This window comes from Panthera onca, chromosome D3 (genome assembly GCF_046562875.1).
Source record: "Panthera onca isolate mPanOnc1 chromosome D3, mPanOnc1 haplotype 2, whole genome shotgun sequence".
Classification (NCBI taxonomy): Eukaryota; Metazoa; Chordata; class Mammalia; order Carnivora; family Felidae; genus Panthera; species Panthera onca.
In genome coordinates, this window is record NC_138350.1 from 877,483 (window position 1) to 895,588 (window position 18,106).

General features: G+C 57.6%; 1 protein-coding gene across 13 annotated transcripts in view; it reads right to left on the minus strand.

The window, feature by feature from the left end:
• Positions 1 to 13,391: 13,391 nt before the first annotated feature.
• EP400 (E1A binding protein p400) overlaps positions 13,392 to 18,106 on the minus strand; it is a 97,486-nt gene continuing 92,771 nt past the window's right edge. For all 13 annotated transcript variants that reach the window (XM_078435964.2, XM_078435972.2, XM_078435970.2 and 10 more), the window contains 2 exons: positions 17,077 to 17,154; positions 13,392 to 16,300 (listed from right to left, as the gene is read on the minus strand). In XM_078435964.2, coding sequence (XP_078292090.2) covers positions 16,028 to 16,300; positions 17,077 to 17,154 — 351 coding nt within the window. In that variant the 3' untranslated portion in view covers positions 13,392 to 16,027. The remainder of the gene's footprint in view (positions 16,301 to 17,076; positions 17,155 to 18,106) is intronic.

Here is an 18,106-nt window from a genome sequence, read left to right on the forward strand (position 1 = left end):
TTGGGCTCTGCGCCGACCTGTGCAGAGCCTGCTTGGGATTCTCTATCTGCCCCTCCCCCTACTAGTGTCCTCTCTCTATCTCAAAATAAATAAAGTTAAAAAGAAAAAAGAAGATCGTTCTATACCCTGAGATGCACTGGAGGGAGGGCGGTATTCAGATGCACACCCTGACTGCGGTGATATTTTGGTTTGTTCATTTATTTTAATGTTTACTTTTAGGAGAGAGTGTGAGCAGGGGAGGGGCAGAGCGAGAGAGAGACACAGAATCGGAAGCAGGCTCCAGGCTCGGAGCTGTCAGCACAGAGCCCGACGCGGGGCTCGAACCCACGAACCGTGAGATCATGACCTGAGATGTTCAGAGGTTAACCCACTGAGCCCCCCAGGCGCCCTGATGCTTAGGTGTAAATGCCAGCTTCTCCTCCAACTCTCCGCATGACCCGGGATAAATCACTTAAAAACTGAGTGCAGTTTTCACTTTGTTTGATTAGGGGATCAGAAGGACAACCTTGACGTTATTTCGAAATCTCCGAGATTCTAACCCCCCAGCTTCTATTTCCTGACTGAGTGCACTTGGCGATCCCCTGTGTCTGGACTTGCACAGCCGCGGCCCGGCTCTCTCTGTGTCCCCAGGACAGGCGCCCCGCGCTCCTCGTACGGGATGCGGTGTGTGCATTTGTGCTGGCTCCCCGGCCAGCGGGCGTGCCCCCACCTGCCCCACACCAAGTGCTCCGGCCCCAGCGACTGTCCTCACCAGACTCACCTCTGCAATTGGGACTTATTCTGAACATGGGGCACATTAAGGAACTAACTCCTCGAAGGTAAAGCTAAGCACATCTTTTCTGTCCAAGTAGCAAAGAATCATCACGAGCCCCTGAAGCCTCTGCGCCCCTCCCTACGTCACCCCTGCTCCCAGGCTTAAACGTGACCACAAGTGCCATAGGGCAGAGCACCGAGCAGAAATACGGAGCAGAGAGGAGGCAGCAGGGAGAAGGGAACAGGGGCCGGGGAGCCAAGCCCGGAGGGGCTGGAGAGACAGGAGAGAGGGGCGTCTGGAGTCACCTCCTTGCCTTTGGACCTGAGCTGGCTGGTGACCACCAGCTAGGTGCACAGGTCGACTTTTCAGAAGATCTCTTCTGCCCCAGTTGGGCAGAGTGAAGAAACGCAAACATTTCCAGACCTCTCCAAACAGCTTCATCAAACTGCCCGGCCCGCCGCGAGCCTTCTCCTACAGCTTTATCTGCTCTGTAGTTTTGTCCTGGGAGCGTCTGGGGGCCGGGCCACCGCGGTGGCGTCCTGAGCTCTGGGGACCGAGGCTGCCCGTCCGCACGGGGAGCTGAGCGTGGACCAGACAAAGTGGCCGGCGGGGGCCACATCCAGGAAGTAGCCGGTTTGCTCACGACATCAGCCAACTCTGCTGCTCGGACAGCTCACTGTGCTTCCTGTTCTGCTAGAAGCTTCCACCAAAGGCTGCCCCGTGGCCCTAAACATTTGACTGCTTGATAACGAAAACTTTCACCAATGAGATCTACCCTGGAAGACACACGGATCTTCAGCAAAAGCAGGGGGCAGTGTGGCCCGATGGCGGGGGCGGGGCGGTGACGACCGGCTCTGTATGCGCCACTGGGGCCCGGGGCCAGGTCTGTCCTCCACGCCGGGGCTACAGCGGCGTTCTGCACCGGAGGCCCCGTGGACGGGTCGTGCTGCTGCTGGCTGTCCTGTCCGGCACATCCGTCCTGGAGCTGCGGCCACAGGGCCGGGCCGTGAGCACCGGGTGACATGAGCCATCACAGGAAACACGCCGTGTGACCCCACCTTTACGAGGTGTCCGGGGTCACCCGCTTCACAGAGACAGGAAGTGGGAATGTGGGCACCAGGGACTGGAGGGGGCAGGGGTGCTCAGTGGGGACAGGGCTCCAGTGTGGGAGATGGAACGTTCCGGAGACGGAACGTTCCGGAGATGGGTGGCGGGGACGGCTGCACAACAGTGTGGGTGTGCTTCCTGCCCCAGCTGTGCACTTGAAACCGGCAAAGAAAAAAATTTGAATTCTTCTATGACACGATCACATATTTTAAAAAAAGTCATTTCTGCAGCGCTTGTTCCAATTCCAAAAGCTCTCAAAGTAGCCAATTTAAAAGATTTTATTTTACCTTCACAACAACAACAGGTAATTTCTAGAAGCAGGGTGCCTAACCTCTGCCCGTGGCCGACCGTGGGGTCTGCCCCACAGCTCTGCCGTCCCCCCAGCCCGCTCCCTGCCTCCCACATCAGTGTGTCACCGTCCCCAGGGCAGCCTCCTCGCGCTCAGTGACCCCCCCCCCCCCCACGCATCTCTGTTCTCTGCCACCACGCGGCCCTCCCGTCCAGGCGGCCAAACCATCCACAGCTCCCGTGTGTCTTCCCCGCTGCGCCTCTGTGGACGGGCACTGATCCCGGAAGGCGCCTCCAGCCTCCCGGGGGACCTGGCTCACACACCGGCCAGCGGCTTGCTGGGCAACGCCAGGGCTGAGCTGAGCGCCCGACTGACCTCACGGCACCCAACCCGCAAAGCAAACTCCGGAAGCGGTGTGCCCACAGCCAGAGCGGAGGGTTCTGGAGCCGCACCCCTACCTCACAGCATACTGACACCACGTGAACTGCGGAAACAGCATTAGAAACATCGTTCTAGAGAAAATAAGAATGCTTCCACGTGGAGAGAGGTAGGAAAGTACACGAGGATTCTCGTCAGTCTGGCTTTTAACTGACCGCAGGATACACTCTAAGCACGAGCATCACGAGCCGGCACACGTGGCCCAGGAAACAAACGAGGCACAAAGGCACCACTGCCAAAACCCAGTTCGCGTCTGGCAGAGTCTGGAGCAGCCCCAGTCCCGCCGCCTGCCGGGGGCCGTCAGCACCAGCCTCGGGGAGCAGCTCCGGAAGTCCCCCAGCGCTGGAGGCCCGTCCCCAGGTGGCTGGCCACCTGCCGTGGTCTCAGGAGGCTCTGTGTCACCCGTGCCAATCACAGCACAAGACGGCCGGCCAGGCTCCGGCTTCGATGCTCACGCTGTCGTCAGAAGCGCGGGCTGCTGTGATGACAGAGCGGTGGCCGGGCGGGGAGCCCATGCCCGTCTAGACGACAGCCCCTGGGAGGAGCCTCCGTTAGAGCAGACCTGCCGTGGCCTGGGTGCCTGTCGCGGAACGGTCCGACTCCCCAGCCCGCGGGTATGACAGGGGAGCGGGAGCCGGCCGCAGGTTTGCTCGGTGGGTGCGCTGACCAACGCAGAGCTGGGCGCCAGTGCCCGGGCCCCCCCGGCCGGCCCAGGTAGTGCCACTCTGCGTGCTCGTGTGGCCTTCCAGAAAACGTGTTCATCGCATCTGTCGCTGCAGCGCACCCACGGGCCGAAGTGATCAGGATGGTGTTAAACCGACGCCCTGTCAGTAAGAAGGAACAGGTTCCGATTATCCCCGAAACAGGGCGCCCTGGCCCCAGCCCGCAGGAGTCACCTGTCCACACCTGATGAACTGAAGAGGAGAAAAGGCCCGTCTGCTTCCTGCGGGTGAGCCGGGGCACCCCTGTTAGCACCGGGGGGGAGTCGCACGCCCAGGTCCTGGGGCCCCTGGGTGTGCGGTTACAAGACCGTTCAAGGGGAACGTGTGCTGACACATTTCATACGGATTCCCAGGGACCTCTGCCTACGGTCACGTCCACGTCTGTGACAAAGAACCAGACTTCACAGCTTGGATCTACCAGCCGATGGAGTACAAATTCCAGAAAAACTCCACATTAGCTTCTGAACTTGCCAAAAAGGACAAAAAACTCTTATCGTTGGTTTTGTGACTGTTGATCGTTTGCTGAAGACCGACGCACCGGGCGAGGCTTTAGAAGCAGCGTCTGCGCAAGAACCGTCGCTATCCGCCAACAAGTGTGAGGGTAAAACGTCAAAAATACTGATGTTGGGGCGCCTGGGGCTTCGGTCGGTTGAGCACTGACTTCGGCTCAGGTCGTGATCTCGTGGTTCACGAGTTCAAGCCCCACGTCGGGCTCTGGGCTGATGGCTCGGAGCCTGGAGCCTGTTTCAGATTCTGTGTCTCCCTCTCTCTCTGCCCCTCCCCCACTCACGCTGTCAAAAATAAACAAACATTACCAAAAAAAAACCCCACAAAACCTGATGTCAACACCGAGTCTGGTGCTTAGAAAAGCAGAGTAAAACACGAGAGCATCACAAATGTTTTGGAAACAAATAAAGCTCCAGTTTTTCACACACGGTCATCCAAGATCTGAAAAGACAGGGCAGAGGGTCTGAAGGCAGAGACGAGCCCTTTCTCGCGCACAGACAACTTGGCGATTCGTGAATAGCAGAAGAAAAGTCCACAGAAAGTGAGGGATCTGGGTTTTATAACCCCCCCGCCCGTGGCCCCTGCGGTCCCCGGCCGAGTCCTGGGTTGAACACAAACCGGCTGCAGAGGGTCTCCCGACAGCAGGGAAGCTGCACAAAGCTGCCAGGCGCTGAGAGCCCTGTTGTTGTGCAAGGAAAACACCCTGTTGGGAGCCGTGCGTACGGTGCTCAGGACGGAGCCTCTGTGACCGGACTCTGGAAAGAGGTGAGACACAGAGATACAAGGAGAGGCGGGTCGACAGGCAGGATGGGGATGCCTGATAGATGATGGACAGATGGATTACTTGTATCTAAGGGGGGGGGGGAGAGAAAGAGAGAGAGAGAGAGAGAGAGAATGAACCCTGACACGGGGCTCGATCCCATGACCCTGGGATCGTGACCTGAGCCAAAATCAAGAGTCAGGTGCTCAACCGACTGTGCCAACCAGGCACCCCCAAAATTTACTTCTTTTTTAAAAAGCAGACAAAGGGGGAAGAGAGAGAAGGAAAATCTATCACAAAGAGGGGACGGTCACAGAAAAAGCATAACAAGGCAAAAGCATCAGACGAGCAAATGAGGATGAAAACCATTCAGGGTGCAAGGTCGACAGACGGGGGCTGACACATGGGAGACACCCCTCCCCCCCCCGCCCCACTGCAGCAGGAAAAGAGAACCTGACTCACCCCACGGAGTGCCCTCCAGACGCCCCGTTTCACCTCAGAGCACGGACTCCTGGAAAGCACTGGGCTTCAGCGGATCCCCGATCTGAGCGGGGGCAGGCTGGGGGGGGGGGGGGGAGGGGGGCGCCAAGAAGCACCTGTTGCTGCTGGGATGAAAAGCAGCAGAAAGACTCGGCGGAAGCTGGGTTGCTATAGCAACGGGAGCACCTGGGGGGGAAATGTGGGAAGGGAAGGGAGGGGGAAAAGGGGAAAAGAGAGTTTCTCAAAGTTGAGCAAAACCTGCATTTCACACCCAGACGGCGGGACCTCACTGAAGAGGAGACAGAAGTGAGTTGCCACCTGGTGGTTTCGGGGGACACGCTGCTCTGGAACAACAGGGGGCTGCAGAGACGGAAAGCCCGCCCTGGAGCTGTGCTGCGGCCCTGCTGGGAGCCCGGCAGGCTCACCCGCGGGCACCCTCACCGCAGTCACCCGAGTGCGCCCACGGGGCAGCGGGGGGGGGGGGGGGGGACCACGCGTGCCCACACGCTGCAAGTGTCCACGCCTCGGAAGCACATCGTGACCTGAGCGAACCTGCGTGTCTGACACAGCGTACTTCTCAGAGTCAGGCAAACGGAAGAGTCTTTCCAGAGCAATTAACCGCTTCTTGTCCGGGGTCTTCGCACGGAACGCACCCTGGAAAGCAAATTAGCCCCGAGTCCAACAGCACTTCACGCGGGGAAATACAAGAACAGAACCCGCTTCATGTGGCTGAGGACGCCTGGAAGGCGAAGAATTACCAACAAGCGAACATCATCCTAAATAAAAAAAGCCCTGGGCCGTGGTATTTATCAGCACCCTGGCACGGGCGCTGAAGGCTGTCACCCCTGCCCCAGCGACCGACCGAGGAGCGGGCCTTGAGGCCGAGCGCACGCAGCGGGGACGGAGGCCTCGAGGGCACCTGCCCACCCCAGGGGGCCGCGTGCTGCCGCCGTGAGCTGAGCACCGGGATGGGTCCGCACAACTCGTCGCCCCAAATCTAGAACGGACACTTCACCAGAGAAAGATGTGTGGGTGGGGCCTGGGAGGGCGAGGAGACACTGACCCGGCGGGTCCCGAGGACGTGCCCGAACCGACCTCACAGCGCGGCAGGGCAGCGGGGGAGCCGGGCCCTCGGACGCCGCTGCTCAGAATGTGCGACAGGGACGCCCACGCCGGGAGACGGTCCGGCACTTTGTTTCCAAGTTAAACACAAACCCACACCGACCACAGGACCCAACTGGAAGACAGCGGGTGCCATACAAAGAGTCTCATGGCGAGAAACCCACAAAATGTGCATCTGTATGGATATAAAAACTGCTTTAAGAAATGAGTAAATGGAGCCCGGCAGACACGAATGGAACAGTATGCTGTCCTCAGAGGGGAGGGAGGCCCCAAATTTAAGAGACTAGCATGTCAGGAAACTCACTAACTTTATCGCCCATTTTAAAGCTAAAAACCACTAGATGACAAAATGATAGTTTATAAAATCAGCAGCCAGTCCTAAAAAAAATTCGCAACAACATGTATGCCCACGAAACACTGTTTAAGCCAGCTCCCCAAGCTCCACAGCGAGTACGTTACTCTTGACGCACAGACACTAGTTCCGCTAAACTGGGAGCGCAGCGACCGTGCGGGTCTCACCCTCTCATCCAACACTCGGCAGAGGCTTCCGCAGTGAGGAAAAGGAAAAAACTGAACAACGGGGGACTGAAACTATCATTATTTGCACATGCTATGATTGTATGCTTACAAGACCTAAGAGATCAAAAATTATAAAAATAACAGAATTTGGAGGCGCCTGGCTGGCTCCGCGGGAGGAGTGTGTAGCTCCTGATCTTGGGGTCGTGCATTCGGGCCCCACATTTGGCGTAAAGATTACTTAAATAAATAAACTTAAAAAAACCGGGGCGCCTGGGTGGCTCAGTCGGTTAAGCGTCCAACTTCGGCTCAGGTCACGATCTTGCGGTTTGTGGGTTCGAGCCCCGCGTCAGGCTCTGTGCTGACAGCTCAGAGCCTGGAGCCTGCTTCAGATTCTGTGTCTCCCTCTCTCTGTCTCTCTCTCTCTTTCTCTCAAAAATAAATAAACATTAAAAAAAGGAGGAGGAACGCCTAAGTGGCTCAGTTGGTTGAAGGTCTGACGCTTCATTTTGGCTCAGGTGATGATCCCAGATTCATGGGGTTGGGCTCTGCACTGAGTGCGGAGCCTGCTTGGGATTCTCTCTCTCTTTCTCTCTCCCTCTCTCTCTCTGTCTCTCCCTCTGCCCCTCCCTTGTTCTCTATCTCAAAATAAACAAATAAATAAAAATAACAGAATTTGGTAAAGTGCTTGGGATCAAGAGAAACACAGAAACATCAATAGCTTTTTTTCTATGTCAGCAACAGACCATAGAAAGGGAACTGATAAAACATCCTGTTGAAAAGGAAAGGAAAGGAAAGGAAAGAAAATGGAAAGGGAAGGAAAGGAAAGGAAAAGAAAAAAGAAAAGGAAGGGAAGGGAAGAAAGGAAGGAAGGAAGGAGGAGGGAGGAAGGAAGGAAGAAGGAGGGGGGAAGGAAGGAAGGAAGGAAGGAAGGAAGGAAGGAAGGAGGAAGTGAGGGAGGAAGGAAGGGAGGGAAGAAGGAAGGGAGGGAGGGAGGGAGGGGTGGAGAGGGAGAAGGGAAGGGAGGGGGGAGGGAGAGACGAGGGAGAACCTTTATTAAAATAACATTTAGGAAACTATTTCTATAATCCTGAGATGGTGAAAACTTTCTTAGTAAACCTGGGTTTCTTGGGAGACTCCAATGCCATAAAGGAAAAAACTACATAAAGGTGCTCTAAACAAAGTAACAAGGCAAAAAAAAAAAAAAAAAAAAGCTAGGGGGAAAATACATGCATCATTTTATTAATGGCTGCAAAGGGCAATATTTCTAATACACAAGGAGCTCCTACAAATTAGTAAAGAAACAAAACCTCACCAGCAGGCAGAGGAGAATACTGGGACGTTAACCAGCGACCAGGGAAAAGCAGGAACGGCAGCAGCGGGATGCCCTTCACCCTTTGGATGGCAAAGAGCGCAGCAGATAGGAGGTAAAGGGTCCCCTCCCGCACCGCGCACGGGAATGTCAACCGCTGTGACTTTCCGGGAGATACCGTGTCAATACCAACTAACGTAAGATCTAAGTATGCTTACCCTGTGACCCATGGTCCCAGCGCAGCTGCCGCTGACGGGATCCCGTCCACGAGAGACTGGCGTGGCCCCGGCCAGGCCCCAGATGAAACCCCGCCAGCGGGGACTGAGTGAGAAGGACGGTGCCCCCTTGCCGTGGACTGCTGTTTATCCATGTCCTGACTTGGACAGACGTCACACACCTACTGCTAAGTAAGAAGAAAAAGCAGGGGAGGAGGTGGGAGGATGGGGCAGGACAGAGCACAGGGAGGAACCCTGATTTTTCCGTGTTGCTTGGAATCTTGTTATGAGGACGTGTTTCACAACATTTAAAATCTCACTTAAAAATATGCTCCATCAGGGGTGCCTGGGTGGCTCAGTCGGCTAAACGTCTGACTTCGGCTCAGGTCATGATCTCACAGCTTGTGGGTTCGAGCCCCGCGTCGGGCTCTGGGCTGACAGCTCGGAGCCTCGACCCTGCTTTGGATTCTGTGCCTCCCTCTCTCGCTCTGCCCCTCCCCTGCTCATGCTTGCTCTGTCTCTCTAAGAACAAATACATAAAATAAAATAAAATATGCTTCATTCTAAGACACACACACAAAATGACTTTGGCAAATCAAAGTTGCGATTAAAAGTAGTTAAAAAAGAATCCAGAAATGCACGTATCACTTCTGGGGCAGCTGCAGTGAGACACGCGGGTAACGCAGCCGGGCTGCTCTTCTGCCGCAAGGAAGCTGAGCACAGGCCTTCCGCACTGGCCGCCCACAGTGGGAGGCGCCACAGCCCTTGGGGACCAACAACCACCTTAAAGCACTTTGTTCTCCTGGTTGAATGTGGGGTACCTCACAGTGCTTAAGGGGTCGTTCCTGAAAATCATGATCAAACTGTTACAATGGCCATTTCTATTTCAGTTTTGGTATTACGATTGGGTCACTTGGGTTTGTATCCACAGCCCCAGGTGTGCGGACAGTCTCGCCCAGAAGTACCCGGCATCCCATTATCTTTCCTGTATTTGTTTGTTTGTTTGTTTTTTACGTAGGCCTCATACCTACGCGAGTAGCCCAACGAGGTGCTTGAACTCGTGACCCTGAGACCGGGACCTGAGCTGAGATCAAGAGTCCAGTTGCTTAACTGAGCCACCCAGGCGCCCCTGTTACCTATCTTTACGGGGAAAATTCTATTCGGTCTGTGCCTGTGATGTGAACGCTGGATGGAGACTCGTAATATAAAGGAACAAAGCGCACGGCTCTCAGCCTCGCAGGGCACAGAAAGGCGTGTGCGACAGCGCGCAAGCAGTGCTGGGACCCCAGGGACCCCGGGAAAGCAGGTCGGGTGTGAGGCCCTAGGGTCCTGCCCGGCGGGAGGGTGACCCCCGGAAGCGCTCTGACCCGCGGGAGCGTGGGAGCGTGGTCTGGAGCCCCCGCAGTGCGCCCCCTTGCGCACCGGACACCCGGCCCCTGGAGCACCGAGAGGGGCACGCGAGCCTCCCGCCGCGCCCGCTCTCTGAGGAAGGACGGTTCACGCGGCCCTTGGGCCAAAGCGTTTTTCCTTCTTCAGGGAGGGCGCGAACCGGTCCCCACGACCGCAGATTATGCGGTCGAGTTTCCCACCTTCGGGAAAACCGCAGTGGACAAGGCTCGCCGCGGAAAACCGCCTTCGTGACCACGGCATCCCCCGGGTGGGCCCAGTGGGCAGGACAGGCCCCAAGACAGCCGGTGGCCCCGGGAGGGAGGGGCGCAGTCACGGGGAGGGGATCGTCACCGGGGCGGGGGTCACCGCCACGGGAGGGGGCGTCACCCGAGGGGGTCGCCACCACGGGAGGGGTCGCCACCAGGACGGAGTCGCCACCAAGGGAGGGGGCGTCACCGGGGCGGGGTCAACACCACGGGTAGGAAGCGTCACCGCGGCGCGGACTACCGGCGGGGGACCAGAGCGCGGAGACAGCGGCAGCGGCCCCGACCAGGGGACGAAACCCAACGTGCCGGCCGGCCCAGTGCGCAGGCGCAGCACGGGCCAATCGGAGTGGGCGGGGCGAAAGCGAGGACCGCCCCCCCCCGGGAAGGGGCGGGGCCTGCGCGGCTCACATCCGGCTCCTGCGCGCTCCTCTTCCTCCGGTCTCCCTCGGTCCCCGTGCCCGTGCTGGTCAGTTCGCGAGCCGGAGCTTGCAGCCCTCGTCACGTGCTCCCGGCCATCCAGCCAGCCCATCCTCAGGTCACTGTCTGCCACAGACCACGCACGTCTCGTCCCTGCCCTAGGGGACGTGGGCGGGGGCGGTCAGACGGCAGTGGCCGGAGCCCAGTCAGAAGAGGAGGCCGGGCAGCGGAGGAAAGGAGGGGCGCTCCAGTGCCTGCTTTCTCGACTGGGGCGAGGCGCCTCAGCCTGGGGTCCGGAGGTCCGCGAGCACAGCTTTTGCTCTAGGGCAACGCCTGGCGTGTCCCGGCTTCGCTTCTGAAGCCTTGACTGACGTCTCCGCTGCAGACTGGGTGAGCTCCAGCATTGCAAATCCAGAGGTCTGCCGTTCAGCATGGTCACGTCTGGCCTGCTAGAAGGCCACCCACCTCCTTTTCTGTTTTGCACACGGCTATAGCTCTGGGCAGAGACAACAAACTGCGTGTAGTATGCACTCAATAGACATCATCTGATTAAACCAGTAATTCACCCATCCCACTCATTGATTTTGATTTTCTTGAAGGAAAGAGCCAAGTTGTTGATCATTAAAAAAACAAAACAAAACTTCCACCATTGTAGCAGGATTCTCGCACAGAGAGTCGTGACTCAGGCTCTTCTTTCCGGGAAGCAACTTTATTGGTGTCGGCACCCCAGCTGCGTTCATACCCGAAGAACTGAGCCCTGAACGCCACATGTGGTCTTTTATGCATTTTCGATTTGTCTCTCATCTATGGGTAACATACGGACATACAGTCTGATGGGGTGGTCTCATGTTATAGGGCCGTGAGGGATGTCACGTAGCCTGGTTGCCTTCCCTTGTCATGATGTCTTTTCTCACTACATTCCTTAGGGACGGGCCTCTACTCACCACTACTGACAAAGTTTCAGCAAACGCTCTGAGCAGAGGTAGAACAGAACAGCAGGGCTGCTGGGGAAACCACAAATCCTAGTATCCAGTACAAGGTGCGGCTGGAGAACATTCTGGGGAGGAGCGAAGGCGTGCGTGCTCTGTGTGGGCTGGTCCTCGAAGACGAAACACACTTGACAACAGAGGACCGAACGGTAAGGTGAACTTCAGGGGAATTATAGGCCGTCCCCAGAGCAGAAGGGTACGTGTGCTGTGTACCAGCACAGGGCAAGGATGTGGGGTGGGCAAGGACGTGGGGACCCGCCCCGTGAAGGCTACTGAACAGCGGGGGCACGTGGGGAGCATGCGATTTCTAGAGCCTTATTTTTTTTTTAATTTTTTTTTTTAACGTTTATTTATTTTTGAGACAGAGACAGAGCATGAACAGGGGAGGGGCAGAGAGAGAGGGAGAGACAGAATCGGAAGCAGGCTCCAGGCTCCAGGCTCCGAGCCATCAGCCCAGAGCCCGACGCGGGGCTCGAACTCACGGACTCACAGACCGTGAGATCGTGACCTGAGCTGAAGTCGGACGCTCAACCGACTGCGCCCCCCAGGCGCCCCTCTAGAGCCTTATTCAAAAACGACTAAGTCGTGTACTTGGCAAACTGCTTGAACCACCTTAATGGGTATGTCAAATGGCAGGCACCCCTTTATCCCTGAGCGACCTCACCCCCCTCCCTCCCGAGGCGGCTAACGCCAGCTCGGGGCATCCTGGGCACATCCAGGCGTACAAGCAGCTCCGTCCTGACAGACGGTTCTGCACCTTCTCACTGGCCGACCCGTGGAGGGACCTCTCCTTTCCAGATTATACAGCCCTACCTCGCTCCTAGTGGCTGCACTCCATTTCGCAGAATGCACGTACCATAATTCACCCGGTCAGACGGGACCTTTGCAAGATTCGTTTACTTCAGGGTGTGAACGCTGCAGGCCCAGGACGGAGGAGGAGAGAACTCCTGCCCAGAACCTGTGACAGAAGGTCTCCTGTCTCCCACGGGCCCCTGAGCACAGCCCCTAACGTGGAGCGTGGGAAGCACGCTGCCAGGGGTTGACATCGGATCTGAACGGCAGACAGGAGGTTAGTTGAGAGAGAGACCCGAGTGAGCCTTCTAAAGCTGGTCGGAGTCAGGTGGCCCGCGGGCAAGCCTACGGGGCGTGTTTCACGGTAAACCGAATCTAGACGCCCCGCGCGCTGGAGGTGGTGGCAAATGGACCCGTGGGAGGTGCTCCCTGCTGCGGCCAGACAGCAGAATCCCTGTACTTGGTGGCCCCAGCCCCACCTCAAATGCACCCGGAAATACGGCCCGGGGCCAGCTGTGGCCCGAGACCTGCAGGCTTTTGTACCGCTGGCAAAGACGTGATCGCAGGGCCACGGTGAGGAACGGTTCGGAAAACACACGGTCCTGTCCACCGAGAGTAATCACAATGAAATCATCTACTGGGTGCGGGTGCCGGAGGCTAAGTGCTTTCCAGATGTCACAACCGCTTCGGGAGAGGGGGACACAGGAGGAAACCGAGACCCTGAGGAGTGAAGTCACTGGCCCCATCACATGGCTAGGCAGGTGCCTGAGCGCAGACCATCACAGCCACGGAGCACAGAGGTCCCGAGCACCACCACCCCCCCCCCCCACCTGCAGGCACTTGGCAAAGGGTCGTAGGTCCCCGTGACCTCCCCCAGCCAGGTCTGCGGATGCAGGTGACACCGCAGGAGCCTGCCCTCGCTTCTACAGCGGAAGAAAAGATACCAAAAATAACCGTCTGAGCTTTGTATGAAGTTGTGCGTGTTTTTTATAAAAAAGTAGGTATTTTTTGTAATCAGCAACTTTTTTTTTAACTACGACAATAAAAAGGTAATCTAAAAGCAAAAGAGATGATAAAGAAAAGTAACGCGTGCGGGCCGTCTGCGCACAGGGCCAGTGGGCGCGGTCTCCGCAGAGAGACCGTGACCTTCTCTGAGAACTGCCGAGGGAGCTCGGCTCCTTCTGCGGCGCGGGCAGGCCTCTGCCTCCGATCCCGCGCTTTCCTTTGTTTCTTCTTCACACAGATGTAACAAACACGGCTAGCGTCTTATTTTAACGAGAATACTAGTTTTCTATGAAAGAGAAAACGAGCAAACATATAAAAAGGTCATTTTATTACACCTTTTGTTTGGCGGGATACCGGTGCCCTTTTTAAAATCCTACTATTCAAGTACAAACGGTCATGTTTACAAAATATTTACAATCTCAGTCTTCTTGCTTTATATTTTACAACACAACAGCTGTCTGGTCACACAGGAAACGGAAGATGGTGGAGACCTCAAACGGGAAAGCCCTGCCTCAACAGGCACCGAATCCGGCCAAGCGTGGGGTCCGGCTTCCCGCTCCCCACGGGGTCTTAGCCACAGCCTCCCGCCCTTAACTGGAGCGAACGTCTCTTCGTAAAGAATATGGGGAACTGCTCCCTGTGGCGGCCGGGTGGAGTGTGACAGCGCTCTGGCTGCCGTCGTTCTCGGTCACTACGGGCCAGGCAAGAACCCGGCTCCCGGGCGGTGCGGGATTCCGGTCACAGAACCACCTGAGGTCTGTGCAACCCCCCCCCCCCCCCCCCCCGCACACACACTCAGTTCTGAAACACGGACAGTGAACCTTCACGACAGAAGACCGAGAAACTACACACCGGGAGGAGGAGGTTTACCGGAATGACCACTGGGGGCTGCGGGGCTGCTGGTGACGTCTAAGGAAAAGAGAAGTAACACGTCTCCTGCTCTGTATTCTGCGTGAGAGGACCCGCGAAGGAGACCCCCTCAGAGACGGGACTCCTGTCACGCACTGAGAAAAGGGCGGGGGCTCCACGCCACGAACGCTCTGAACCCCAGGTCAGTTCTGAGCGACGCTCCGAATTCCCTCCTGGTGTCCAGACTAACGGAGGACCGCCATCCGGGCAGCCCCGCCTCGGGGACGCTCCAGCAGGTGCAGCCGGCACCTGCTCCAGCTGCAGACTGCCAGCGCCACGAAGGGCGAGGGGAACACGGACCGGGTGTGCGAAGGAGGAGCTGCGACAAGACAAGGGGGCTCTGGGGCACGGCTGGGGACGAAGAGGGGCAGGAATCCCCTCAGCACGCACAGGAGGAGCATGACAGAGCGCCCCCAGCACCCTGTGGTCCCTCCTGACGGCACCTGCCACACCTGAACAGACAAGCGTGGTTGTAAGAAGACAAGAGTAGAGGACTCTTTGGATCCATTCGAGTTAACCGAAATGCTAAGTCCCTTTCCAAATTCCCACCCAGAGCTCAACAACGAGCCGCCTCCTTGCTTCGGTAAATGCCCCCGTGTTACCGTCCACGCACGCTGAACGGAAACAAAAACATACGGGCCGCTTTCCTTTGTGTCACTTCAAGTGGTATGACGAGGGGAGAACACGCGGAATTAGCAGGTAAAAGCCCTCGGGATGCCCACACAGACCTAAGACAACCGGATTTCCCGGACCGAGTAACATAAAAGAGGCACGGAGACAGAGCAGAGAGGCGGTCCCCGAGCGGGGGGCGCTTCTGCTGGGGTGAAAACGGCCAGGTGAGCGCAGGTCATCAGCCGACCGGGCCCACTGCAAAAACTCCTGCTTTCTCGCTGTAGTACAAAAATGACACAGAGGCACACACGGGGCCTCCCCTTTGCCCCTCAGCTGTACCACCCCCTCGCCCCCAAATACTGCACAGAAGGTTCTCCGCTTTCCACAGAACCGCGGGGAGCGCAGGCGCTCACGGACGAGCCCCCGGCACGGCGGGCAACAGAACCTGCCGCGAGCCCAGGGTGAAGAGTGGACCGCGCCCGCTTTGGCAGGCAACGCCTACAGGCTCGCGAAGAAGTCACCGTGCTCGAGGAGGTCTCCCGCGGCGGCAGACCACGCCCGGGACAGGCAGGAAAGCGAGGGGGGCGATGCCAGGCACCCCTGCTCTCACCGGGCCCCCGCCCGCACTGAGCCCTCCGGGCCCCAAACCAGTCCGAGACCGGAGCCTCACAAAGCCTGCCGGAGCCGCCGCGGCGCGCGGAGTCCAAGCACGGGCTTCCTCCGCGAGCGGGAAGTGTCCTGGAAGTGCCGGGACGGAAACCGGTCACGCTGTGGGCGGGGCCTGCGGGAGGCCACACGGGCCGCTCTTTGGAATGAAAGTTCCACCGGAGACGGTACCCGGCCGACACCGTGGGAATACTTCACGAACGTGCTCCGATGGGGGTCGGTGGTGAAAACGTCCCGAAAACGTCCGAACAGGCCCCCTCTCGGGAGGGAGAGAAGAGAGCACCCTGGGCCTCTCGGGTCTGAGCTGCGCTGCGTCAGGCGGTCTGTCTCCTCTCCCAGGACCGGAGCGGGTCCTCAGTTAGGTGTGCAGCCCCGCGCGGAGGCAGACGCGGTCGGAGACCACGGTTCAGCTTCAGAAAGTGTTTTACGACCCACCGCGCACTCCACGCGGCTACCGTGATGCGTGAGACACGGCGCGCTAACGGAGATTCTAAATGGCCTCGAGACCCAGTGCTGCTGCTCTCGAGGAGAAACCGGAAGGTAGAATCGCCACCGTCACTCTTTTGACCGGCGACACACTACGGGGCGGGGGCGGCGCAGCAGGAGGAAAGGATTACACTGCTCCGCTTCAAGGAGAACTCCGCAGGTGCGGCACATCTCAAATGACATCGTCCCCGGGTTCGACGACAGACGGTCTACCCGCCTCTGGCTGGGGGCGCGGTGCACGGCGACCCGCCCTGAGGCCGCCCCGCTCTCGGGACTAGGGGCACGGAGGCTTGGTGGGCGTCTTGAGCCTCACGGCGGGGACCCTCATCTGTAGCTTGGGCTGCTGGCTTGGGCTGTCGGAGCTGGCTGGCACCTGGGCCGGGTTGGGGACGCCGGGGCTCTGCAGCTGGGCCGCCGCGGTCGTCACAACTTGCTGCTGCATGAGCTTCTGCTGCACCACCTGCGCCGTCGCCGTCACCGTGGGGATCATCTGCACCTGCTGCCCGGCCGCGGGCGCCTGGGTGAGGGTCACGGTCTGCGGGGAAGCCTGAGCCAGAACAGTTAGAAAACACGCGCGGCCTAGAAAACACAGGTCTAGCGACGTGACCGACAAAAGGTTCTCGGGGGTGGGGAGGGGGTGTAAGGCCTAATTAGCACCAGTGTTTTTGTGAAACGTGAAACCACGTGACGGATCCAAGGATGCACTCTGGTTTCCGACTGCACAAAAGCAGAAAAAAAAGCCACCGAATGAAACCACTGCTGCTCTCAGGCGAAGACTGACGACGGGGCGCTGGTGGCGGGATCAGCTCTTCAGACCAGCTGGTTCCTTGAAATCCACACGCCCGCGTGACTTCGAATGATACTTTGTTAAAGCACTGCTTTGTACGGCCGCATTTGGTAGCAACAGATACAAAGGCAGGAGCCTGATGGTTAGGTGACAAGGGTCACCACTGTCCCCAGCAGTCCTTACCCTTCTAGGACCCAAAGTCACTGCGAGCAGTTTTCTTTCAGTGTTTCCCTAAAACTAAGGTATGGGGGCTTCGGCCTGTAGGTGCATCTGAAGTCACCGGTGAAGCAGTGACCCTAGAATAAACCCCTGATTTCTGACCCGAACACGTACGTTCAGCTCTGTCCTGCTGGCCTAAGGGTTTCAAGAATCCTCCCCGAAGTGAATTTTTTCTGAATTATGAAAATCGAAAGTGGTCCTGTTAACGTTCTACTTTCTCACAACCAAAACCAAGAACCCCCCTAAAGGAAAACGTGAAGTTTACTGAGAAGTTGGCGTGACACCCCCCCGGAGGGCTGTGCGTCTGTGGGTCCTACCTGCTGGGAAGCAGAGGCGACCTGCTGGATGCTGGCCACGGGCGTCTGCTGCTGGACGACTTGAGGGAGTTTGGCAACCTTCGACAAAACAAAGAAAAGCCAAATGTAGAATTCAAAAGCACGTATGCACAGGAAGAGACTTTTCTCCCCCTTTCTTTCCTTCAGCTCTTAAAAGAAGCAAAAACAGGGGCGCCCGGGGCGGGCTGAGTCGGTTAAGCGTCCGACTTCGGCTCGGGTCCTGACCTCACAGTTCGTGGGTTTGAGCCCCACGTCGGGGCTGTCAGTGCAGAGCCGGCTTCAGATCCTGTCTTCCTCTCTCTGCCCGTCCCTCTCTCATGCTCATACGCGTGCTCGCTCTCTCTCAAAAGTCAGTAAATGTCAACAACAAAAAAAAGCAAAAACAGAACAGCGTCCAAGTGACCCAGAAGAGCCCCTCTCGGGTTGCTCACCTGGAGCCTGAGAGACCCCGCTTACCACGCTGCAGGGGGACCGTGCCCGCCTCCGCAAGCTGCAAGCGGGTCTAACTAGCAGCTTCTCCTGGTCTCGTGTCTCAGCCACGTTTTTTCTTTTACTAAGAACTGTTTGTATGGGAGAGTTCATGTAAGAGAAGTAAATCGAGGAGAGAATGAAATAGTTTAGCGTCTCCAGAATTCTCACAAGAGTCCCTTCTTCGAGCCTGGGCAATGTCCCGGGAGGGCACCCCCACTGCAGCTAAGGCTCAGCCTGTTCTCACGATGCACCGACATTTCATCACGCTGCCATCTTCTTCTCGATCACGACTGAGATCTCCCTTCCCGACAAAGTGCCGCTTCCCACCCCGCCACTGCCTTTCACAAATGTTTCGCCATGTGCGTATGTGGCTGTCCCGAGGCAGAAAGAGGATTCTGGCCACTTGGGTCTACCCGGGGCTGTCGGTTCAGAGAGGCAGATCAGGCTCCTGAGTGGGCAGCTGCTGGGGGCCGGGCCGGGACACTCCTGCCTGGGTCTCTAACTCATAGAACAGGGATGAAGTTAAGTCTTTTCTGAGACA